At 40.8% G+C, this 17,570-nt stretch overlaps 1 protein-coding gene across 2 annotated transcripts in view; it reads left to right on the plus strand.

The window, feature by feature from the left end:
* The first annotated feature begins 2,274 nt into the window (after positions 1-2,274).
* Positions 2,275-17,570, plus strand: part of FBXO42 (F-box protein 42) — a 103,530-nt gene continuing 88,234 nt past the window's right edge. The window contains exon 1 of one of the 2 annotated variants that reach the window (XM_020972943.2): positions 2,275-2,361. Coding sequence is in view for 1 of the 2 variants with exons in the window: in XM_020972935.2 (XP_020828594.1) it covers positions 2,544-2,562 (19 nt within the window). In the remaining variant the exon portion in view is untranslated. Of the gene's footprint in view, positions 2,362-2,421; positions 2,563-17,570 lie in introns of those variants that run through there. The other variant, XM_020972935.2, reaches the window with a different exon arrangement.

Here is a 17,570-nt window from a genome sequence, read left to right on the forward strand (position 1 = left end):
AGCTTGGAGTCAGTAGTTCTGAGTTCATGTCTTGGTTCAAGCACTTACTACCTTTGTGTTCTTTTGTAAGTCACTGGACTTTTCAATCTGTAAAATGGGACTAACAATACTTACACGACTTCCCTTATGAGATTGCTGTGAAGAAGGTGGTTAGCAGGCAGCTAGGTGGTATGGTGGATAGAACATTGGACTTGCAGTCAGGAGGACCTGAGTTCAAATGTGACCTCAGACACTTACTAGCTGTGTGACCCTGCATAAGTCAAGATGTCTGCCTCAGTTTGCTCTTCTGTAAAATGATGGGTTTGGACTCCCAATTATAAAGCCACCATCCTATGTTGTTTAATCATTCAATCAATAAGCATTTATTAAGTATCCCCATTGTACCTGGAACCCAGCTAAGTGCTGGGGACAAGCACAAAAAATGAAACAATTTCCACTCCTAAGGAGTTTACATCCTAATGTGGGGGGGGGAACGACAGGGGGGACCACAAGTACTCCTATAAGTAAATAGGTATAGACAGTGTAAATATAAGGTGAATAAATTAAAATAGATACAAAATAGTAACATGCAAAACCGTTTGGGAGGGAAGGCACCAGCAGTTGGGGAGGATCAGAAAAGGCTTTATTCAGAAGCTCAAACTGGGCCTTGAAAGGCAAATTGTTGGTAGGTAGCTTGGTGGTGAAATGGATAGAGCACAGAGCTTGCAGTCATGTTGAGGGCCGGCTCTAAAGAGTCCGATCTGGGTTCAAGATCCAGGACAGAGTTTGACTCTTGCCCAGGCTTAACCCACAGGGCTCAATCATTTAGGAAGCAGGGCTCTCCAAATCTCCCCCTGCAAGGGAGGTTTTCTGAGACATTCCTTCTCACCCTTTGAACCTTGGATTTACACATTCAGTCCTCCATGCAGGTGGCACCAAAGCGTCTGGGAAAACCTTGGCAAATACAACCCAATCTAGGAACCCTGATAACGAGGAAATGTATGTTGTCCCGTCCTCAGCAGATGTTTTGGGGAGTACCTCACGGGGAGGACTCTTTGAAGTTAAGCTCGATTTTCTCCATATATCCTGTACTCTCAGATGAATAAACTGAGTCAGTCTTTACTGCTCTGCCTGGCCCACATCTCACATTTATTTCGCACCTTCCCGTTTGGAGTGCTATCTGATTGCTGGCAATACAGTCACAAATACAGGACACTTATTAGCTGTGTGACCCTGGACAAATCACTTTACTGCTGCTTGCCTCAGTTTCCTCATCTGTAAAACAGGGATAACAATATCTCCCTAACAGGGTTGTTGTAAGGATCAAATGAGACAATAATTACAAAGCACCTGGTATATAGTAAGTGCTATACAAATGTTAGCTATTATTATTGTTAACTGAGGTAACAATTGTAAAGCTCTCAGCATGGTGCCTGGCACATAGGTGCTGTATAAATGTCAGCTATTATTAACTGAGATAGTAATTGTAAAATGCTTAGCATAGCACCTGGCTATTATGATTACTATTACTTATAATTGCTATCATTCTTAATGGAGAGGCAGGCACTGTTGTTTGTGTATGCTTTTATTATCATGGGTGAAGGTCAACGCGTCCGTCTATCAGGTAGGTCAGTGGGACACACCCACAGCTCAGCTCATTTCATAGGATCTTAAAAATAGAACAGCTGCACGGGGCCTTAAGGTCATCTCCTGAAGTCCAGCCCCTTTCTTTTGCAGCTGAGGAAACTGAACCCCAAACGAGTTAGGGATTCAGATTTCCCAGGCTGGCTCTCCTCTCCATTTCTCCAGGACAGTCTCTCTCCTTCCTAAATAAAGAACGATAACAAAGGCAAGGGACGACGGGAAGAAGGTCTGAGGCCCAGCTTCCCCTCCTCCTGACCTGCCCTTCCCTCCCTTTTCCCTTCTCCGCATGACGTCTCCCTCGGAGCTCCGCCTCCCCACGCGAGGCGGGCTCGCCTGGCCCTCGTGCCTTCGTACGTGCGTGCGTGCGCGCGCGCGCCGCGCCGTGCCCGCCCGGCCTTCCCCGGGCGGCTCTTGACGCATGCGCGGTTTCGCTGTCTTCCCCGGGCCGGAGCGGCGGCGGCGGTGGCGGCGGCGGCGGCGGCGGCGGCGGCGGCGCTGGCGTTAGCGGTGGCGGCATTGGCGACGTTGAGTGGAGAAGATGGCGGCTCCGGGGAGTTCGGGGACTCGGCAGCCGTGAAGAGGAGGCAGCGAGAGAGGCCCGGCCCGAGGTCCAGCGCAGCGCGGCGCCCTCCTCCCCCTTTCCCTCCTCCGGTCCGTCAGCCCGTCCGTCCGTCCGTCCGTCCGTCCGCGCGGCAGCAGCCGCGGAGCGAAGGCGAGAGCGGGCGGTGGCCAGGCCAGGTGAGGCGGCTCCCCGCGCCGGGGACCCGCCGGCTTCCTGGGGCCTGGCTGGCGAGAGCAGAGCGAACCTCGGGCCATGGACCCTCCCCCCCCCCCCAGTGGGGGAGACCCTCCCCAACCCCCAGGGATGCGGGGCCCCTGGGCCAGCCCGTCCCCAGACCCTACCGGCCGCCCCTGCTGGGATGCGGCCCGCCTCCCGGGGTGAGAGCCCCCCTGTTCCCCCTCCCCAGACTCTCTTCGGAGGGTGCAAACCCCCTCCCCAGCTCACCTCAGAGACCTCCTGCTGAAGGTGTAGCCCCCTCACTTCACCTCGTTTCCCTTTTGTGGGTGCAAAACCCCTTTTCCTTCCCCAGTCCCCCTTTTGAGGCTGTAGACCCCCTTCTGTCTTCTTTCTGAGGGTGCAGTCCCCCTTCCCTCTCCTCCCTAGTCTTTTTGAGGGTTCAAACCCACCTTCCCTGCCTTCGCTCTGAGGGTCTTAACCTTCCCCCCCAGCCCAGTCTCTCCAGCCTCCCCTCTGAAGGCGGTAGCCTCTTGGCATTCTCCTACTAGTGTCCTCCCCTCCGAAGGTGCTAAGGCTGTCTAAGCCCAGCCCCTCCCTTTCCTCTTTGAAGATGTGTCCGCCCCTACCTTGCGGGTAGCCCCCTCCTCGGGCTTCCCCCTCTAAAGGTGTAAGTGCCCCTCAATATTGGGAGTGACTTTCCGGTATCAGGAGTCATTCCTCCCCCCTTCCCAATCCCTGGAACAAAATGAAGAAAGGGGGAAATGCATCCACACACACACACACACACACAAAATGGCTAGCCAGCACCAGGACACGGCATCACCTGCTAAACTCGAGAGGATGAAGGCACCCCCTGATTTTAGTGCCCCTGATCCAACCCGCATTGGCTCTGGGACGGAAGGCTGGCACTCCAAGTTAGTAGCACCAAGAAAAGGGTTCGAAAGGTTTTGAAAGCCTCATGAAAGGTTTTTGACCTCTGAGGTCCCTCTGAGCTCTAAACCTGTGATCCCAGGAACCTTTTTTGGATAGCCCCTTCAGAGTGTTTTTCTTTGTCATTGGAAAGAGATGGGACCGTGAGCTCTCCTTGGTTAAAGAAAGACCGAGGGTTCGGGATGGTGGAAAGCTTGTTTCTGTGAGGTGGTGCTGAAGGGTGGAAACCAATTAGGAAAATGCAGAAATAACAGTTGAAGGGTCCTGTTTGTCTTGTCTCTAGGAATGTTGAGATCTTCTGTTTCAACTGAAGTTCACGTTTGTGAGTGTCCTTTGATGATGTTCAGGATTAACCCCTTTCTTTGTCTGCTGTCTTTAGATTTGCCTGACGTTAGGGAAATATCCTTCTATTTTCTTTAATTGGGGTGGTGTTTGGATTTAACTTTTCCCTGGTGAAATAGTGACTGCTTCAGATGGAGATAAACTTTCAGTGTGTCAGGATCTTTTCTCCCTTCTTTGTAGTAATATTGTATTATGTTTAATATTGCTTTTGAGGAACAGCCTTTTCTCCCTCCAGTGCCAGTGGGGTCTAGTTGTGTTTCTGTAGCTGTGTAGTGAAATTGACTCTAGATTCATACTTGTAATTTCTCTTAGAAGTGATGCTTTGAGCTGGAATTATCCTGTGGCAAAATATTAAAACATGATATCAGTACATATTGAGCCCACTCTAAATTATTTCCTTAAGTAGAGGTACTTGTAGTTCTCCAGGAATGAAAAAATCGTGTGTCCAAATGAGCAAAAGATTTTTTGAAAAATATAGATTATTTAGAATTAATGTTTAAAAAATCTAACAGTGCAGGTTTTATGGTTAGCAGTGGTGGCTGTTCTGTCTGTCAAATTCTTAACTTTGAGTGTAGTCATTTGTACAGACTGATTCAACTTCTGGATCTTCTTGTCATATGTTGTATCATTTTATATCCTGGCACTTTATTTTCTGTTTGAAGTATAAATTAATTATGAGACAGTTATGTAATTTACTTTATTCATATTAATGGGTGGGTATGTTGCTTACTTCAACATATTTTTGATTGTCAAAATGACAGTTGTTTGGGTTGAATGCCAGTTGACAACTTGATTATTTCTTTTCTTCTTTCAAAAACTGAAGTCTTTCCCATAGAGATTTGGGTCTTCTTAGGGGTTTATTGTTGCTTGCTGTAACTAAGAGAATACCTGAATGCAGCAAAACAGACCAATGTGGTTGTTTTAACATTATGCTGACTTGCTGAGAATATTGCATTGCTGTGCTGAAACATCAGGTTCTGGTGCAACTTTATGTCACCCATAGCTTCATTCTTTCTCTAGCATTCTGGCTTTTGGGAAGAAATGTTTTGTCTTCTGGGTCTTCCCCAGACTCCAGACCCCAAGTCAGGAAAGGAAAATAAGCAGGAAAATTTATTTTAAGGGAGTCATATCCATTTATTACTTCTAAAAGAAGGTAAAAAAAAGTGCCTCATTGTTTCTTTACAACTCAGAGTGTGATCCATAACCCTGGGTAAAAGCAAGGAGAATGCCAACAAAGCCTGTGGATTTTATGAGCTTTTTGAGGAAGAATGGTGTAGCGGAGAGTGACGTTAGGTGGTGCAGTGGATACAGCACTGGGCCTGGAGTCAAGAAGACTCATCTTTCTGAGTTCAAATCCAGCCTCAGACACTTACTAGCTGGGTGACCCTGGGCAAGCCACTTTACCCTGTTGGCCTCAGTTTTCTTTTCTGTAAAATGATCTGGAGAAGGAAATGGCAAACCACTCCGGTATCTTGGCCAAGAAAACTCCAAATGTGGTGATGAAGAGTTGGATGTGACTGAAACGACTGAACAAAAACAGTGGTATTGGAGACTGCTCTGACCTTGGGAGCTGGGAGCCTGGGGTTCAAGTCCTGCTTCTAATACATTCTAATTGTATGACCAAAGGTTGGACTTCTTACTTAGAAGCATCCAAGGCAACTTTCTGAGACTCTTAAATTACAAATGAGTAATTTTCATTCGTTCATCTCTTCATTCATTCTGTTCATTCATTAAGCACCTACTATATGCCCAGCACTGTACTAAGCTTTTGGGATATAAAAAGAGGCAAAAGACAGTTCCTACCCTCAATGAGCTTACAACCTAATGGGCGAGACAACATGTAAACAAATATATACAATGCAAGCTATATACAGGATAAATAGGAAATAATTAAAAGAAGGAAAGCATTGGAATTACAAGGGTTTGGGGAAAGCTTCCTGTAGAAGGTGGGATTTTAGTTGGGACTTAGAGGAAGCCAGGGAGGTCAGTAGTCACAGCAAAGCCAGGAGAGCATTCCAGACATGGGCAGTACTCTGAGAAAATACCTGGAGCTGAGAGATGGAGTGGAATGGCCCAGAAGCCCCATATACCGGCAGTTATTCACAGGGATAAGCACATAGAGCTGTATGAAAAATGTTTAAAGTTCCAAAGATATTACGCTCAGAGCTAGAAGAGACTGTAGAGACCATGTGACAATGGACAAGAACATTTATCTGTGTTCTGACAGCTGAAGTGATTTGACCCAGGTCATTACAGGCAGAACTGGGAGTAGAACTCATGTCTTCAGACTTTAAGCCCAGTGCTTGTACCACTAGACTGTGCTATGTTGATTTGTGTAATTTTGTGCTTATTTTAAATCAGTCAACAATAATGAAATGCTGTAGAAATGTGAGTTATTTTGTAATCTTGCCCTAAATGCACATAGAGAGGGGTCTGTTTACAGCCAGCAAATACGTACCCAAGTTCATCACAGAAATGTCTACTTTTCAGTGGGAAGTAACTTCTTTGAAAAATAGAAGGGTTTAAAAAAATTGTTGTACCTTTTGGACTTGTATCACATGATTTCTTTTCTCTTTTATTCATTCATTGTTGTGACCTTTCCCTCAAGACTTTTGAAGTCTCAAAATGCAAGGGAGCTGTAGACTGTTTCTTAGAGTGAGTCTTAGAGTGAGTCTTATACCAAGCCAGCAAACACAAGCATTACCATTGCCATAGTTAACATGGCATGGATGGGGTAGCTAGGTGGCATGGTGGATACAGCATTGGTCCTGCAGTCAGAAGGACCTGAGTTCAAATCCTGCCTCAGACACATAACGCTCATTAGTTGTGTGACTCTGGGCAAGTTACTTAACCCCAGTTGCCTCACCAAAACAAACAAAAAAACCCATGGCTTGGATGACTGGACTGAGGTAATCCAGTACAAGAAGCCCACTGTGTGTATTATTTGGCCATGTTTATTAAAGAGCAGGGGTGTAATTCTTCTTTAATTAGAAATATTAAGTATGTTTCTATCTAATGTCTCTTTTCTTTGTGTAATGGAGAGTAGAAATCCACTCCTATATTATTTTGTGTAGAAAATGAACTTTTAAAAAAAATGAACTTTTGAACTTATGAAGTGTAGCTCAGTGACTTCAGCTTAAGGGGCCTTTCTTTATGTGTGATATCAATTGCAGAACAAATATTTACTTGCAAAGATACTTTATGCATTTTAGGGTTAAGAATAGTAATATGTTCATTAAGCACTCAGAATTTATAGCACTATACCAAAAAATTTGAGATTCCAAAGATATTATGTTCAGAGCTGGAAGAGTCTATAGAGATCATCTGACTCAATCCTTCCTCTGACAGTGAATGATTTTTTAAGGTTTGGTGAGGTGCTGTTTGTGATAAAGGAAAATTTTCATTTTTTAAAATGATGTAACCGTTTACTACACATACAGGGAAGTGAGTTGCAGATGATTAAGTCATACTTTAAAAATTGTTCGGTATTAGCTCACATTTCAGCCTATTTTAAAAATAGTCTCTTGTGACATTCCTCCATGTCTTGTAAAATTCATAAGTTATTGGTGCCCTTGTAGCCTTGTTTTTGCATTTTCTGACTCATATAATTAATGGAAAGCTATTGAATTTGATTTGTATTAAAATTTTTCCTAAATTAAATTTGTCTAGAGCTTCACTTGTGAAATTTTTTTTCTCCTACATTTGTTTTGGAAATGGTGCCACTCTGTTCTGCACTAGAGGTGGGTGATTGTCTTTATCATCTAGTTTAAGAAGCTTTAGAGGTGGTTTTTTTTTTTACGAGACCTTAATCATTATTTCTGCAAAGCATAAACCATTTATAAGACTTTTTTTTTGTTATTCTGGAGTTTAAATGAGACAGTAATTCATCTGTCTTTTTCTAGTCACATATAAAATTGAGATAATTCCAGTTTCTATAATGATATGAAATTTCTTAGATTTAGATAATAATGTATTCTTAGGGTGTTTAATATTTTACATGTTTTTATTTCAGAATGTCTTAAGAAACTCAGCAGTATGGCATTATAGACTAGACTTTTGTATTTCTTTCTGAATCTTAATCAACTCTTATAAGCTTAGTCACCTTTTGAATATTTGATTTTTTTCATGCCATATGCAGAGCAATTTTTCCAGTGAAATAAATATCTGGAACACTGCCTGGAGAAAGATTAATGCTGAGATGTTCTTATCAATAACATTTATTTAATTTTGATTTTAAAAAATAATCTGCTAGGTTTGCAAGAAAATAATAATTTATCTGTTTGAATATTATTTTTTAAGTTTTGTAAGTAATCTTTCTGTTTCTTTCCAAGAAACAGAGTACTGTGATTATAGTGTTTTCTGCAGAGTTGCCTCTTTGATTTTCTCTTGAAGATAATGAATGGCATCTTTCTATATAGATCTTTTCTGTATCTGTGCTTAAGAGAACAAGTATTTGGCCTATTGTGATGTCTTCTACTTTTTGCTTTTTCTTTGGACTCTGCTTTACCAACTTGATCATCTTCCATACCATGCCCTCTAATTGTGGGGTATCTGTCTTGGGTCCTTTTCTCTTTTTTCTGTACAGTCACTCACTTGGTACTCTCATCAGTTTTCTGGGATTCCTTTTTATCTCTGTGCAGATGCCTTCCAGAACTATACATCTCTCCACAGCTCCAGGCCCAGATCGCCAACAAGCTATTGGACATTTCAAGCTGGCTGTCCTGTCCACATGTCTTAACTTGTATTCGAAACAGAACTCGTTCTTTTTCATGCCTATTCCTCTTCAGAGCTTCCCCATTTCTGAAGTGATGGGCATCCTGTCCTTTCAGGCACCTACATTCACAGCTTTGGTATTGTGAACCCTCACTCCTCCCTCTCACCTCACATAGCCAATCAATTACCAAATCTTGTCTCCACGGCCTTGCTTTCATTGCTCCCTTGTCTCCATTCACAGTGCTATAACTCCCACCTAAACTACTGCAGTGGCTTCCTAATTGGTTTCTCCCTTCATTCCAATTCATCTCCCATCCATCTGCCAAATGCATCTCCTAAAGTGTAGGTGTGACCATGTCATCTCCTTCCAGCTCAGTAGGACTCCAGTGGCTCCTTTTCACTTCTAAGATCAAATGTAAGCTCCTCTGGCATTTACACCTCTTGAAAACCTGGCCCCTCCCTAACTTTCCAGTCTTCTCCCATGTTCTCTACCATGTACTCGATGGTCTAGTGATACTGGCCTTTTTGCAGTTCTTCACGTAGCATCTTCTATCCCTGTGCCCTTGTACTGGCTGTTAGCCATGCCTGACACACTCTCCCTCCTCACCTCCACCTCTTGGAATCCCTGGTTTTCTGGTAGATTCAGCTGTACTCTGCATGAAGTGTTCCCCCCTTTTTTCCACACTTTCCTGCCCTCAGTGTTACATCGCATCTACTTTGTATTTTTGTTTGGTCTATATCAGACTGTGTGACTCGGCAGCAAGTAGGGGCCAAAATTAAAAGAGGCTGAACTTTGGGCCACAGATAGGTTTTTAGCAGCTCACTTTCCAAGTAAAAGTATAATTAATAACCAAATCATATTTAAAAAAGGGAAATTTCAGTTAATATAAATTAATTACACTTATTACTTAAGATTTTTATTTATCCTGAAATCCCTCTTCTCTGACTAGGGACAGACTGAGTGATGATGGTTGGTTGCTTCGGGTCACGAGACAAACAGGAGAGAGTAAGCCATGGCAGCCCACCTGCCGAGTTACACGAGGGGCACACTAATGACTAGTGGAAGGTGGGTGAAGCGGGGCATGACAAAGCACTCATTACATCTTTACTTTCTTTTACGTCCTCTACGTTTTCTGTAGGCCACCCAAAATCCTTTGGCCGATTATATGTTGTGCAGGCCTGGTCTATACCTGTAGATGTGTATCTTGTCTCCTCTGTTAGAATGTAATAAACTGCTTTTGGGCAGAAACTGTTATTGCCATTTTATTTTTTATTTTCTCATTGCCTCGTACTTAGTAAATGGTTGTTGATTGATTGGCTGGATGTCCCTGCTGAGTCTTCTGTTCTCTAGACCAGATGCCCCTGCGCCTTTGACTGTTTGTCACATGGTGTGATTTTGCAGTCCTGTGCTCTCCTGGTTGCCTTGCCTGGATGATTTTCAGATTCAGTATCTTTCCTAAAATGTAGTGCTCAGTTTCCTTATCTATAAAATGGAAGAGGTTAATAGTAGCATTACCTCATACTTGTTGTGAAGAAAGTGTTCTGTAAACTAAATAGCTTAATATAAATGAGTACTTTAGATGAGTGATATATAACTCAAATAGAAACACATCCCTGCTATCCACAAAATGACTTACAAAACCAAGAATTAACATTGTGTATGCATTATTTTTCTTTATTTTGTTAAACATGTCCCAGTTATATTTTGATCTGGTTCAGGCCAGAGGCCCCTTGAATTTGGTACCGCTGGGTTAGAGGGAGCTATGTGATGCAGTTAAGTGCTCAGCCTGGAGTCAGGAAGACTTGACCTCAAATCGGGTCTTAGACACTTAGTAGACCCTGGGTAAGTTTCTTAACCTTTTTGCTTCAGTTTGCTCAACTATAAAATAGGGATAATAATAGCACCTTCCAGGATTGTTATGATGATAAAATATTTGTGAAGTGCTTTACAAACCTTAAAGTGCTATGTATGTGTTAGTTATGATTAGAGCTGTAGTAATACAAGTTGTACATAATATATCATACAGTAGAGGAGTGACTTGCTTACGAGTTCCATTGCCAGAGACAAAGCTGGGAATACCAGGTCTTTTGATGAGAACCTGAACTAAGTGGTTGGTGTATGAATAGAAAGAGACACGTTTGAAGGAATTAGTGACTGGTCTTAATTAATTGGGATGTAAGGGTCTGTAAGACCTAGACCTTATGGTACCCTGTTTCATGGATGTGTGAGAGTAAAGTCGTATTGTATGTGTGCAAGGTGGATGGCAGGAAGATGATGGCCAGGGTAGGATGTGAAATATGGCTGGGACTAGCTGAATATAAAGGGCCATTCATCAGTCAGGGAAGCACAGGGTTTTTGGGGCAGGAGTTCTAAAGCTAAAAGGGTTAAATTCCCCCTAGGGTATGGTATGGTCTCTATAAGTCCTGTGGTCTTGAGGTTTGTAAAGAAGCTGGCCAGGGTGCAACGTGAGGAATGGCTGAAGCTGGGTAGATATCTCAGTTTATGTGAGTCACTCTTCAATGATATAAAACAATTAGCTTGATGTTTATCTTTTCAGATTAACTACTATGTGAGTTAGTGTCTAGAATAAGCATTATTTCATTTGCAAGTACAGAAACATAATAACAGAAAGTATCATCAATTCCTGGGTAATGAATTTTTTTCCCTTGACTCCTTAAGGACATACATTAGTGCACAAAAGGGTTGTGATGTGTGCCATGGGAGTGTCTTACCTATAACAATGACATTCCATAGATTTCAGTTCTTAAAGTAATTGTTACTAACTGATAATTCTGTATAAATGCAGAGATACCTTGTTTATTAAGGAATGTGAACTTTTAAGAGCCAGGGTTAAATATATTTTCTTTCTATGATAGCTATGTACCAAAAGCCTTTTGAGTTTTGGAAAATTCAGGTAGTGATGACATTAAACCCAGAGTTCTGAATTCTCCTTCCTCTGGAGACACTCATTTATTCAGAACTTCTCTATAAAAGATATCATGCCTATAGTGTCTAAACCATACAAAGTTTGATTCTTTAGTGCCGTGTCCCAAGACCACTAGATTCACAGCATTTTTCATTAAGAATATTGCTAATTCCTAGGAGATTCTTTTTTTTTTTTTAATTAGACCCTAAAACATTCTTGTCCTAAAGCTCTGTGTGTTTATTGGGAAAAAAGAAAGTGGAAATAAAAGGCTGGATTTAGTGAGATTTTTAGCAGTTAGTAAGCAAATTGCCTTGCCAGACTTAGGCCTTGACCTGGAATTTGCACTGTCTTAGAACAACAGTCTGTAAATTGTTTTGATTATGTACCTGTATCAGTAATAAAATTTTTAAGTACGCATTTACTATATATTTATAAATTATATGTGTACTATTATACTAATATGTATGCCATAAAACATACATACAGAATAGAAATTAAGAAAGGATGCGATAACGATGACAAACAATATTTTTAAATTTTTATTTACAAACAATACATAAATCCTATTTGTAGAGTAATATGATTGAATATACATCACTATTAAAAAGAAATTCTTGTGCCTGGCTTGGAGGGATAGAGTAAACTTAAATCACAACTGTTAGTAATTTAGTTGATTTGATCAAGCAGGAACATTTCTTTTTTTGAGTACTTTTAGACTGAAAGATACACAATATAACAATCACATAATAGTGATAGCTTTTTAGCAAGTAATGTATCTCTAGATATTCACCATATGCAATGTAAAAACAGGCAAAAAGTGAATTATTCGTGATTTCAACAGAGCAGAAGGCTTTTAATATAACTCCATTCTTTTTTCTTTATGTGCTGCCGTCTAACATCTGTGATGGATGAAATCTGAAATAACTGAGGAAACAAAGGTTCGAGCTTATGAGTATATCAGTTTATTAAGCAGTGCAATACCAATTGCATAACAGATTGGGATCAGGCCTCCTCAGCTTGGTATTGGACCCAAAATACAAAAGGGAGAGACAAATTTTTATGCATTAAAAGAAAAAAATTAACAGAACATAAACCAGGATACAAGACTGGTAATCAGATTTCTAATTGAAAGAAAAGTTAGGGACCTTCCAAGTTGGAGAGGAAGAGTGAAAAGGTGTAATTCCTAACAGAAAAAGAAGTGTCCCACTCCTATTTAAATATCTGTATTCAGTCAAAGGAACAAGGAAACAGTAATTTATTGACGTGTGTGGGGACAGTTTTCAGATAAGACATATGAGTTGCTTGAGGTGTATAATTATAAGAAAATTCCTCATATCAGCCTTTGGATCTGACTGGGTTTGTGGTCAGCATAACCTAGGTCCTTGATGAAGGGTCTCTAAGCAATAGCTTCCCAGCCATGAAGGGGCTGGGTTCAAACAGTGCAATAAAGTTTTCTTACAATTCCATCATTGAATAAAGTTTTCTCACAAGATAGAAACTAGACTAGACCCATGATTGAATAGAAAGGGAACTGAGCTAGAATCAGAATTGAGTGACCGGATGGAGTCTGTGGTTCACTCAGTCCGCACAGTTCCCACACATCTTACCTTAATGTCTTATTCATATTGGGATATTTTAGTTGTTTTTGTATGAGAAACAGCAATATGATCAATTTATCTGGACAGTAGAGTGCAAGAAAGGGAATAATGCCTAATGAGCCTGGAAAAGAAGGTTGGGGCCGGTCATGAAGAGCTTTAAGTGCTGAAGGAGTACTAGAGAGCCACTAGAAGGACGTGATCAGCCCTGGGCTTGCAGAAGATCACCTTGGCAGGATGTGTTGGAGTAGGGAGAGCTTCAAGGCAGGGAGATAAATTAGGAGACTGTGGCCATGGTCCAGGTGACAAGGGTGCTGGCTATGTGACTGGAGACAAGGGGGCATATGGAGAGAGGTTGAGATTTGGCAACTGCTGTCATATGTATTACTAAGTGAAAGTGAGCAGTCTGTCATGACCTTCCTGTTGTGAAGCTGGGTGACTGGAAGGATGATAATGTCGCCCACAGAAGTAGAGCAGTTCAGGAGATGGGTGGGTTTTTGTTGTTGTCGTTGTTGCCATTGTTTTTTTTTTTTTGCAGGAAGATAATGTAATGAGAGCTGTAATGTAGGTCACAACACATTCATGCCTGTACTTCTTGCATGTTCAGTCAGTCACATTTATTAAGTGCCTACTATGTGCCAGACGCTATGATAAGTGCATAGTGTTTACTGTCCTCCAAAATTACTAAGGAACTGTTAATCACTTGTCACTACCCCTGAGCACAGAGCCCAAGGAGCCTCTGCTGACAGGTGATCTGGGGAGTGTGGTGGGAAACAAGGTCTGTATGTTGTGTAGGGGCGGAATTTTCCTAATGTCATCTGGGCAAAAGTGGGATAGGAATGAGGTTATAAACTGCCTTGGATGGACAGATGGGCCAAGTGTCAATAGTACTGGCCCCAAGGAGCTTCCATTCTAATAGGGGAGACAACATGCACATTTTTGTGTGTGTGTGTGTGTGTGTGTATGTGTGTGTGTATGTACATACATACACACCAAACAAATACATAGTAGATAAAATGTGACATTGGAAGGGAAAAAGGTGGAGAGACAACCAGGAACAGGGAAGATTGGAAGTTTTCTGAAGAGGTGTGTGTGGAGTTGGGGGGGAGGCTATTATTAGGCTACACTTGTGTGAATTTATTATCTATTGAGAAGGTGGATTGCAGCCCTTCTTACCCTCCCATTGGTGATCATGTCCTGACCTTGGAGATCACTGAAGATAGACAATTTTAAGAAATTAAATCTTGTTAAAAATTTAAAAAAAAAGCTAAGAATTGCTGCTCATTTGCCACAAGAATATTATGACTGCAACAGCAGTGGTGAGAGTCATTTTATTAGTGTTGTTTTGGGTTATAGTGCAAACAGCAATGAACTGCTAGTTTTCCCCTTCCAAGGGTACCTTGTATTTTATTTGTATGTCTTCTGTGTTTCAATATGGTGTGTATTGCTTCCCTCATTATAATGCAAACTCTTTGAGGGCAGGACTGTTTTTCTTTTCTGTTTGCATTTTCAGTACTTAGCACAGTGCCTGGCATGTAGTAAATGATTAATAAATGCTTGTTGACTGATTGAGTTCGGCATCTAGAGACCTGAGTTCAAATGTTAGCTGTGAAGCTGTATGATCTTGGGCTAATTACTTAATACCTTCGAGGTTGGCTTTTCTCATCATTAAAATATGCACTGCCTGCCTCACAGAATTGTTCTAAGAATGCACTTTGCAGGCCTTAAAGAATTGTAGAAATGTGACAGATTCACTTGGAGAGTTGTGACTTGTGGAGATCAAAGAATCAGGAAGGGTTGGCCCATCTCCAAGAGTCCAGTAGGGAATAGTTGTCCTCTGGGCATCTGGAGAATGGTGAAGCATGGTACCATGGTCAGTGCCTGAAGGAAGTGTGCTTTTAGCTTTATGTTAGCATCTTGAGGCAAAAACCAGTTTTCTTCTTGCTAGCTATGTCTGTCTGGAATGACTTCCTTAATTTATCTTTGCGACTCCAGTATTTTGTACATATACAGTAGGTGTTTTATAAATATTTTTTGAATTGCCATCATATTATATACTGATTTGCTAAGATTTAACTTAGAATTTTGCTGTAGTCTTGAGTTGAAGACTTGTTGCTCAGAATTTTTGTTTGTGTTTTTGACTTAGAGTTAAAAAATTGCCCTTCCTCTGATTGTATTGGCATGTTTTTTATTTTTCATTTCGTGATTACTTCATTGCTTTTTAAACTTGGCTTCCTTATTGGGAATTGCCTTGACCCTTGTTTTCCTTCCTTTTAACTTCCCAAATAGATCTGTCTGTTTGCTTGATCCAGTTGTAATATTTGGCACTTCTCCTTCTTCCTTGATATGAGTAATAGCAATTTCAGTGTGGTGCATATTTTGCTGGACCATAAAGCTTAAAACAATTTTACTATTCTTCTCTATTTCTCAGCAAATATTTGAATGGTGGGCAACAAAGCTCATGCCTTTAAAAAATGTCTCCAATTCTATGTTTATTTTTTATTAAAAGGGAAGGCAGAACATACTATGAACTTGCAACATTTGTTTTTTAAACTTAAAATTATTGATACTTTTTTCTTTTAGGCAATTGGGGTTAAGTGACTTGCCCTGGGTCACACAGCTAGTAAGTGTCAGGTGTTTGTTCTGAGGATGGATTTGAATTCAGGTCTTCCTGACTTCAGGGCAAGGGCTCTATCTACTGCGCCACCTAGTTGCCCCTTCCATAGTTCTTTCTTTGGATGTGGATAGCATTTTCCATCACAAGGCCTTTGGAGATGTCTTAGATCCTTGTATTGCCGGGAAGGGTTACGGTTATCAATATAAGTCATTGCACAACGTGACTGTTATTGTTTTGTTTTGGCTAGGCAATGGGGTTAAGTGACTTGCCCAAGGTCACACAGCTAGTAAGTGTTGTGTGTCTGATGCCGGATTTGAACTCAGGTCGTCCTGAATCCAGGGCCGGTGCTCTATCCACTGCGCCACCTAGCTGCCCCATGTGACTGTTATTGTTTACAACATTCTCTTGGTTCTGCCTACTTCACTCAACATCAGACCATACAAGTCTTTCCGAAGTCAGCCTGTTCATCATTTCTTATAGCGCAATAGTATTCTATTACATTCATATACCACAGCTTGTTCAGCCATTCTCCAGTTCATGAGCATCTTCTCAATTTCCAATTCTTTGCCACCACAAAAAGAGCTGCTGTGTATATTTTTGTACATGTGGGTCCTTTTCCCATTTGTATGATCTCTTTGGGATACAGCCCTAGAAATACTATTGCTGGATCAAAGGGTGTGAACATTTTTGTAGCCCTTTGGGCATAGTTCCAAATTGCTCTCCAAAATGATTGGATCATTTCACAACTCCACCAACAAGGCATGAGTGTTCCAATTTTCCCACATCCTCTCCAACATCTATCGTTTTCTTGTTTTGTTGTCTTGGCCAATCTGATAGGTGTGATGTGGTACCTCAGAGTTGTTTTGATTTGCATTTTTCTAATCAATAGTGATTTAGAGCATTTTTTCATATGACTATAGATGGCTTTAATTTCTTCATCTGAGAACTGCCTGTTCATATCCTCTGACCATTTATCAATTGGGGAATGACTTGTATTGTTATAAATTTGACTTAATTCTCTATATATTTTAGAAATGAGGCCTTTATCAGAAAGACTGGTTGTAAAAATTCTTTCCCAGTTTTCTGCCTTCCTTCTAATCTTAGTTGCATTGGCTTTGTTCAGAAATTTTTAATTTAATGGCTAAATTGTTTTTAAAGGAAAATTGTTAGTACCCCAGGGACAAATGTTAAGTAAGTCTTTATAAAGAGATAGACAATTAAAGAATTCTGTGTCTGCCCAATTCTTGAAATTCAGCTACTAGAATCAAAAACAAAGGAGAGCTGGTCTTATCTTCCTGTGAGTTCCCTGTTTCTGGAGTTACTTGAAATAGAAACTTCTTTGATGGTCTTACTTCTAATTTTGATGTTTGTTTCTGTTGGAGACAAATCTGGAGACAGATTTTAAAACATTTTATTTTGGTTTTTACTATTTGTTGAATCTTATATTCTGTTTTTTTTTAAAGAAGGTATGAAGCTCATTGGTCAATGTTTTACATGTAAAAGTGTGCATATTTTAATATTATTCATCATTTTTGTAGCTAACTTAGCTCTCTAGTTAGTTTTGGAGTCATTATAACTGCAAAACCAGCAGAGGGGGCTCAGGAATTCCTCAGACTCAGTGATAGTACTGGCTGTAGTACTATTTTAAAAAATTGGTCCAAAGATTTGTAAGTTTAGTGATTGAATTTTCAGTGGTGTTTTCTCAGCATATGTGAGATTGTGCATATCAGAAGCCTGTTAGATTAATTCTCTATCTTAATATGTACAATACTAACTTTTGTTTTTTAAATCATTCTAGTTCACAGGGAACATCTGGAGGTATTTCATTCTGTGTTTTTAGTTTACTGAAAGCCTTATGTTTGGTAAGGAATAGTTTTCTTTATTTCCAGAAGTATTTAGGCATGTGTTAAGTAAGACCATATCCTTATTTCCAGAAGTATTTAGGCATGTGTTAAGTAAGACCATATGATTCTTTGAGGTAGGAAGTAGTAATTTGTTAAGCTAAGCAGCAAATATTTTGTGAGGATGGTTTCCATTTACTCCTAAAAAAAAAAAGGCCACTCAGAAATAGAACTCCAAGCATC

Source organism: Phascolarctos cinereus, unplaced genomic scaffold, assembly GCF_003287225.1.
Source record: "Phascolarctos cinereus isolate Bilbo 61053 unplaced genomic scaffold, phaCin_HiC Scaffold_726;HRSCAF=1367, whole genome shotgun sequence".
NCBI lineage: Eukaryota > Metazoa > Chordata > Mammalia > Diprotodontia > Phascolarctidae > Phascolarctos > Phascolarctos cinereus.